Source organism: Diachasma alloeum, unplaced genomic scaffold, assembly GCF_001412515.2.
Source record: "Diachasma alloeum isolate Michigan unplaced genomic scaffold, Dall2.0 Dall_scaffold_00271, whole genome shotgun sequence".
Classification (NCBI taxonomy): domain Eukaryota; kingdom Metazoa; phylum Arthropoda; class Insecta; order Hymenoptera; family Braconidae; genus Diachasma; species Diachasma alloeum.
The window spans coordinates 815,869-824,139 of NW_021680410.1; the positions used below are offsets into that span (position 1 = coordinate 815,869).

Sequence of the window (8,271 nt, forward strand, 5' to 3'; positions counted from 1 at the left end):
GAACGGCTTACAGTTCTCAAAATGCGGGCAGTATTGATGTACCGATGAGGGGACGTAGTCGATTTTTTCCCGGGTTCGATTAGAAAATTTTGATTCGATTTTTTTCTGAGGTGACACGATTATTTTAGGGCATGCGAACTGTTACATGACATTAACATAACAAATCGTTATAAGTCTGAAAATGGACGAAGCCCCTCTTCACCTTTCAAGTCCCTGGCAGTCCCTGGACCTCACGCACGAAAAAATTTGATAGAAAAACCTATCGAATTCGTTAGAAAATTCTATTGAATTTCTATCAAACTTTCTATTAGTTTTCGCTGATTCTATTGACATGTTCAGTAGAAAACATTCAATAGAAAAAGTCAACAGAATCCGATTTTTCTAGAGGAGGTTGGGGTAAAATGGACACTTTTGACTTTTTTTTAGAAGTTAATGAGGGGCTGAAATGGTGATGAAATTTAATAATTTTCCTTTCAATACAAAGAACAATTCTTTCCCTTTGTGACGAGCCGAACCTGAACTCAATTGATAAATTTGTTTCTGAGTTATGAACAATTAAAAAAAAATCTAAAGTGTCCATTTTACCCCACCCTCCCCTATATATAACTTATTCTTTTCATATATTTTCTGTAGAATTTGCTCGACTCAAATTTTCCAAGTTTTTTTCATTCTATTTTTATTTTCTTCTCATCAAGAAAATCAAACGAAAAAACTTGGAAAATTTGAGCCAAGGAAATTCTATAGAAAATATCTCAATAGAATAAGTTATATAGAAAAATTGAATTCTATTGGCTTTTTCTACAGAACAATTTCCATTGCCCATTTCAATAGAATCAGCGAAAAACTAATGAAACGTCCAATAGAAATCCAATAGAATTGTCTAGCGAATTCGCTAGATTTTTCAATGAAATTTTTTCATACGTGTAACATCTCATCACTTGTATCAATTGCACTGTCGATACATGATGATCTAGTACTTTGCATTGATAACGATACTCGTCCGAAATGAGCATACTTATCCATGTACATATAATTACAACATGTGGAAAGGCAGACGCACACTCTCATACGTGATAAGAAATTACGTAAAAACACGCGTGTTGGATACAAAGTTATTCGGCTTCATTGAGTGATCGACTTGCTATTCCCTAGTCACGGAAATGGCGGCTCAAACGTATTTCAAATTTTTTAACTCCGTTGCATTTAGAAATTTCGTGAGTACTCCCAAATTCCCTCGAAACTAAAAATTCACAATTCGGTCGTAATCTATATTTCAGACGCGGTCTCTCAGCAATACGATCAAGGAGCCCAAGTTCATGGGAATAAACACAAGGTTTACAGATATTTTAAAGTTTGTGAATAGTGAAAGCTATGAGTCAATACCAGTTTACAGATTATTATCGTCACCAAAATGTCAAGTATCGCACACTGAAGCGAAGGTATCAACAATTTTTCTGAAAAATTCTTCGATTGAAATCTTCCTGAATTTCCTGTTTGAATTTTTTTTTTTTCATTTAGATTGACAATGACTTGCTATTAAAAATGTACGAATCCATGGTGAGGATACGTACCATGGACAAAATTCTGTATGAATCGCAAAGACAAGGGCGTATATCCTTTTACATGACTAACATGGGTGAAGAAGCTATTCAGATCGGTTCAGCCGCGGGTTTGAAACTTGAAGACATTATTTACGCGCAATACCGAGAAGCTGGTGAGACACAATTAATTTTTGCTTCCGAATGGAAACCCTTATTTAACGGATTTTTCGATTTCTTAATGTGGATTGCAAATGATCTAGAATGTTATGAAACGCAAAGAAATGATGTTATTAGGGTCATGTCTGTGTGTATCTGACAACTTTTTTATTTAGTTTTTGGTAATTCATTTTTAGAAAATTGAACAAATACGAAATATAATACGATGAAGTTTGTAGATAAAAATCTGAAATTTTGACTCATTCCTGAGATATAACAACTTGTTTAAATTTCGTTTTCCCTCAATATCTCAAAAACTACTGCACCGATTTTCTTTTTTCTTTTTTAAAAATACGTACCACGGACAAAATTCTGTATGAATCGCAAAGACAAGGGCGTATATCCTTTTACATGACTAACATGGGTGAAGAAGCTATTCAGATCGGTTCAGCCGCGGGTTTGAAACTTGAAGACATTATTTACGCGCAATACCGAGAAGCTGGTGAGACACAATTAATTTTTGCTTCCGAATGGAAACCCTTATTTAACGGATTTTTCGATTTCTTAATGTGGATTGCAAATGATCTAGAATGTTATGAAACGCAAAGAAATGATGTTATTAGGGTCATGTCTGTGTGTATCTGACAACTTTTTTATTTAGTTTTTGGTAATTCATTTTTAGAAAATTGAACAAATACGAAATATAATACGATGAAGTTTGTAGATAAAAATCTGAAATTTTGACTCATTCCTGAGATATACCAACTTGTTTAAATTTCCTTTTCCCTCAATATCTCAAAAACTACTGCACCGATTTTCTTTTTTCTTTTTTAAAAATACTCGTCTCGATGGCCCGTACCTAGATCAATCAAAATATTTATATGCATCCATACAAAATTTGCGAGATATTGCCGTTGTTTTGCTTTTTCAATTTTTTCATTCTTGTACGCGCGATAACTTGAGAAAAAATGAAGATAGCAAATTGAAATTTGGTATGATTATAGCAACAATACTGACTACAATACTGAAGGTTGGTGTTTTGGATCGGCGAAAAGGGAAAATTGAGAAAATTCTCTATAAAATTTCTCAATTTCAAAATAGAAGTTATCACCAGTTACACAGTCTTTTAAATTTTAAATTATCTGTTAGTCCCACCTCTATGTGGATTCTGTCATACTTGGTGCATGACAAAGATAAATGTTCCAGATGGAAATTCCTCACACTTCACAATTAGTCTCCAAGTTCTTGGAGAAGAGATGCTCTTATTTTTTATTCACCTCTTATTCCATCAGACCAGAAATCATTAGTCCTCTGTTCTCGTCCTTTAGGTGTTCTACTCTGGCGTGGGTACAAATACTCTCAATTCATAAATCAATGCTATGGAAATCACGAAGATCCGGGAAAAGGGAAACAGATGCCGGTGCATTATGGCTCGAAGGAGCTGAATTTCGTGACTATTTCGTCGCCTCTTACCACTCAGCTACCTCAGGGTGTGTGATATATCGATTTTTTTTTAAAGTTTTAGATTGTTTTTTTTATTTACAAGGAGGAGGGAATTTCATAGAAAAACTTCGAGGATTGGCTAGAAAATTCTATTCAATTTCTATTGAACTTCTATTCAAACTAGGTTTTATCAACCATTATTAACACATTCCTCAATTTATCCTGAGCACTTCGATTTTTTTCATTTCGTATACGTCTTTTCAATCATCGAAAAGAATTGAACTTCTATGGAAAATTATTAGTTTTTGGCCTATTGAAAAATTCCACGGGTTTACTGCAGTGATAGAATTCTATTAATTTTTTCTATTTAATTCTTGAATTCTATTAAATGCTATTTAATTTTTTCGATGTAATATTTTCAATTTAATATTTCACTAGAATCCGCCAAAAACTAATAGAAAGCCCAATAAAAATCCACTTGAATTGTCCACGGAATTTTTCTACGAAATTTTTTCATACTCGATGTTTTCGTACGTGTACAAAGGCATTTTCATGTCATGATTCAGCTGTGGGGGCCGCTTATGCCATCAAACGAGCAAAAAAAGATGCCTGTGTTGTCTGTTATTTTGGCGAAGGGGCGGCCAGTGAAGGAGATGCTCATGCAGCTTTCAATTTCGCGGCCACTCTAGACTGTCCCATTATCTTCCTCTGGTGAGTTTATTACCAAAAGCTACACATATGACAAAATTCAATAGAAAACCTAATGAATTTGTTAGAAAATTCTATAGAAATTCTATGGAGTTTCTATAGGATTTCTATTGGAATTCTATTGACAAATTCTATTCGTTCTTTGCGCTGATTCTATTGGATATTCGATAAGAAAAAGTTAATAGATTTCAAATTTTTGTTTGAATTTTTCTCTCGAGATTTCTTCTATAAGAATGCTTGGGCATCTAATTTCTAATTTTTCTAATTTTTTTCCACTCGGATTCGGCAATGCAGAACAAAACAAAATCCAGTGGAAAAAACTTAGAAAATTTATTCCCAATAATTATAATAGAAAAAATCTAAGAGAAAAATCCAAACAGAAATTTGAAATCTATCGACTTTTTCTTATTGAATATCCAATAGAATCAGCGCAGAATACAAATAGAATTTTTCAATAGAAATCCTATAGAAATCCCATAGAATTCCAATAGAATTTTCTAGTGAATTCGCTAGTTTTCTATTAAATTTTTTCATGCGTGTAATCGCATAGTGAAATTTGCTTCTAAAAATAATCGAACGACTTTAAATGGATTATTTAAATGATTTCAACTATTCGATTTCTTATATTTGTCGACCTGAAAGTGTAACTTTAAAATTCATTATTTTCAATATTGATTTATTCGCAGTCGAAATAATGGATACGCCATTTCCACCCCTTCACTGGAGCAGTGCAGAGGTGACGGAATAGCAGCCAGAGGTCCAGCCTACGGTATCAATACAATTAGAGTCGATGGTAATGATGTGATTGCAATGCATCATGTCACTCGAGTGGCCCGAGATTTTTGCATAAAAGAGGGGAAGCCAGTGCTTATCGAAGCTATGAGCTACAGGTAACCATTAGTTTTTTCTAACATTCATCAATAGTCCACTCCTTGAAGGCAACTAATAAATACATAAAAATCCTAAATGGCTGTAACCCTGCTACAGTCGTCAAACTTGACGTGAACACGTACATATTATCCATATTTGAATAGTCGTCATCGAGGAATAGTTTTAAGAATTCAACTTGTGATTGTAAATTTCATTTTGTTATGTAAATTTGGCGAGAGAAATATGAAAAGAAAATTGCCTTCGATCCCCCGAAAATAGAAATTACTGTAGAAGAATTCATAACATATCCCTCGGGAATTGTTTATTTCTCTAATAAATAAAATTGTAATATTTGGAGATGGACTTGGACCACCTGAGAATGACTAAAAAAAATGAAATCTCCCAAGAAAATCATTCCTTGACAAAAGTATTTTTTTTTCTTAGCGAAGCGAAGAGAAGTAGATGATTCACTTTAATCTTTCTCAACAATATTCAAATGAGCTGTATTATATATATGTATACATATATAAATATGTATAAAATATATGTAAAATATATGTATATTTTATCTACTCCAGACTGGGTCACCACAGCACGTCTGATGATAGTACAACTTATCGTGCAAAGGGTGAGATTGATGACTGGACTAAAGAGTCACCAATTGTGAAACTTCGTCAGTATCTCGAGAATCTTCAGCTCTGGGATGATGAGAGGAATAAAGAACTCGAGGCCTCAGTGAGGCAAGAATTTTTGAGGGAATTCGAAGAAGCTGAGAAGAAACTCAAGCTCAATTGGAGGGAAGCGTTCACTGATGTTTATCAGGATATGCCACATCATATCAAGTATGTCCCAAATATCAATTGGTCAACAATATTTTCTCTTCAGTTTTGTCGTTAATTCTTGTTTTTATTTTCTCATTTTAGGAAACAAATGATTTCGATGGAGCGTCATCTGAAGGAGTACCAAGAGCACTATCCTCTGAAAGAATTCCAAGCCTCGTGATTCATCATTCGTACCTTTATTTTCTTACAAATAAATCTAGGAAATTCAATCGTTAGGAGATAATTCTCGAGAAGGTAACATTTCATGCATCCTTTTTCGTGAGATTTTCTGCCATTTCTTGATACTTCTGCAGCCTCATTTCTTTTCTGGCTTCGTCCAATAGCACATTGTGGAGGAGCTTCTTCTCGAATGGATTGGGCTGTTCCAAGCCAGGATATGGATTTTCTACAATGGGAATATCACAATACTATTTTGAAAATGTAATTGTGAACATTTATTGTTTGAGATTTATTGCATCACTCGCTTATTATTATTTTATTTTTCACGTGCAAAAAAATTCAATAGAAAAATCCAGAATTCCCTAGGAAATTCTATTGGATTTCTATTGAACCTTCTATTCATTTTTGGCTGATTTTATGGGCATGTTCGGCAGCTATGTTCAATGGTAAATATTCTGTAGGCCAAATCAACAGAATTCAATTTCTGTGTAAATTTTAATCTGTTGAGAAGTCTTTAAAATTTATTTTGAGTGAAAAAGAATGAAAGATAGAGTGAAAAAACTTGGAAAATTCATGTCGAGGAATTCTTATAGATGTCTCAACAGAAAAATTTGTATAGAAAGATGAAATTTTAGTAATTGTTTTCATAAAATAGTTTTTATTGAATATTCTCTACTCAAACAGCGCAATAAAGTTGCGGAATTCTTCAATAGAATCGGCCGAAAACTAATGGAATTTTCAGTAGAAGTCCAATCGGAATCTGATAGAATTGTCCAGCGAGTCCGCTACATTTTCTATTAATTTTTTTCGGGCGTGGAAACCGTTCCGAATGGAAAAATAGTAGTGTTCATAAAATAGTTTTCATTCGACATTTTCTATAAAAAAGCACAATAAAGCGGCCCAATTCAATAGAATTGGTCAAAAACTAATAGAATTTTCAAAAAAGTTTCAATAGAAATCAATAGAATTTTCTATCGACTTCACTAGCTTTTTCAATTAATTTTTTCGTGTTTTTCTGCACAATATTGGAATGTAAAACCAGCCTGCAAAAAGTGTAAAATCTTTGTAGTCGGAAATGAAATTCACAAATTCAATTGTAATGATTAACACCGATAAATGAAAAAATATATTTTGAAAAAATCAATTGATAAATTTTAATTTTTAACGAACCTCTCAACTCCAAAACAGCCTTGCGGTGCATAAACCCAGGATAATCCCTCTGTATTTTGTGTAATTTTGTGTACGAAGTGGTGTAATCTTGATACCGTGGAGCAAGGACTTTGAAAAGCTTGTGCACGAGTTGTTTCTCGAGGATGTAAAAATCAGCTAGCTCCATTGTCTCCTTGTGTGCGGGGCCATGCCGAATAGCCTCAGAAATCAACTATCCCCCAAATTAAATGTCACCACGTTAATTAATTAATTTCCAGTGATAAATCATTTCGAAAATAGAACTCACTCGATCGACATAACCTCGAACCTCATCCGCACGGTTCCAATACAGCTCAATTCTCTCATATTTCAACAATGCAGTCAACGTTTTCTGAATCTTACGAATTCTCCCTTCCAGCCCATCTTTATTTCTCAAAGTCCTGTACTTCGGTTGAATATTAAATCTCAATTTTGACACTAAATTATTTACATTCGCCTGATTCATTTTGCTATGTATTCGGAATCTCTAACCTCTCACAACACGAATGACCATTCGTCGGTATGAAGATCTGAATCCCTCACTGCAATTCAAATCTGATGAGTGATAAGACAAATGAATTATTTTTCCCTCCGAATGGAAGCTTCGTAATTACTCGATTTTACTGTTCTCTAATTTTCTAATTCTCTAATAATGGTGGGGGAATAGGAACCGAAGGCTACAATCTCTCTAGTAGTGTCGGTGCGGTCCCACGCACGAAAAAATTTAATAGAAAAATCTATCGAACTCGTTGGCAAATTCTGTTGAATTTCTATTAAACTTTCTATTAGTTTTTGGCCGATTCTATTGAATGTTCAATAGAAAATATTCAGTAGAAAAAGTCAATGCAATTCAATTTTTCTATATAACTTATCCTTTTCATATATTTTCTACAAAATTTGCTCGACTCAAATTTTCTAAGTTTTTTTCATTCTATTTTTCTCTTCTTCTCATCAAGAAAATCAAACGAAAAAACATAGAAAATTTGGGCCGACAAAATTCTATAGAAAATATCTCAATAGAATAAGGTATATAGAAAAATTGAATTGCATTGACTTTTTCTACTGAATATTTTCTATTGAACATTCAATAGAATCGGCCAAAAACTAATAGAACAGTTCAATAGAAATTCAATAGAATTTTCTAACGAATTCGATAGGTTTTTCTATTAAATTTTTTCGTCTGTGCCCGGCCGCAAGACCAGGCAGCACCAGCCAGTACCAGGGGAGCGATTTTGCTCGTTGTCGACATAAAATCGTAAATTTCAACCAATGATAGTCCTGGATTCGGAATACTCAACTAGGATTGGTTGAAATTTATGATTTTATGTCGACACTAGGGGGCTACGCCCCCTGCTCGCTCCACT

At 33.7% G+C, this 8,271-nt stretch overlaps 2 protein-coding genes across 7 annotated transcripts; one reads left to right on the forward strand and one right to left on the reverse strand.

Annotated features, from left to right (window-relative positions):
* The first annotated feature begins 48 nt into the window (after nucleotides 1–48).
* Nucleotides 49–6,308, forward strand: LOC107037870 (2-oxoisovalerate dehydrogenase subunit alpha, mitochondrial). 6 transcript variants are annotated; one of them, XM_015256651.2, is made up of 11 exons: nucleotides 49–110; nucleotides 975–1,214; nucleotides 1,278–1,439; nucleotides 1,519–1,581; nucleotides 2,067–2,199; nucleotides 3,026–3,187; nucleotides 3,707–3,851; nucleotides 4,535–4,738; nucleotides 5,297–5,560; nucleotides 5,642–5,794; nucleotides 5,884–6,308. In XM_015256651.2, exons 2-10 carry the CDS (start codon nucleotides 1,161–1,163, stop codon nucleotides 5,718–5,720), a joined length of 1,266 nt encoding a protein of 421 aa, XP_015112137.1. In that variant the 5' UTR covers nucleotides 49–110; nucleotides 975–1,160; the 3' UTR covers nucleotides 5,721–5,794; nucleotides 5,884–6,308. The 6 variants fall into 6 exon arrangements, with proteins under 6 accessions (XP_015112137.1, XP_028981923.1, XP_015112140.1 ...); XM_029126090.1 differs by having other exon boundaries at nucleotides 975–1,174; XM_015256652.2 differs by having other exon boundaries at nucleotides 61–110; nucleotides 1,055–1,214.
* On the reverse strand, nucleotides 5,720–7,434 carry LOC107037872 (39S ribosomal protein L17, mitochondrial). The gene is made up of 3 exons (XM_015256657.2): nucleotides 7,176–7,434; nucleotides 6,890–7,100; nucleotides 5,720–5,945 (listed from the first exon to the last, which is right to left on the reverse strand). Exons 1-3 carry the CDS (start codon nucleotides 7,371–7,373, stop codon nucleotides 5,803–5,805), a joined length of 552 nt encoding a protein of 183 aa, XP_015112143.1. The 5' UTR covers nucleotides 7,374–7,434; the 3' UTR covers nucleotides 5,720–5,802.
* Nucleotides 7,435–8,271: the final 837 nt, after the last annotated feature.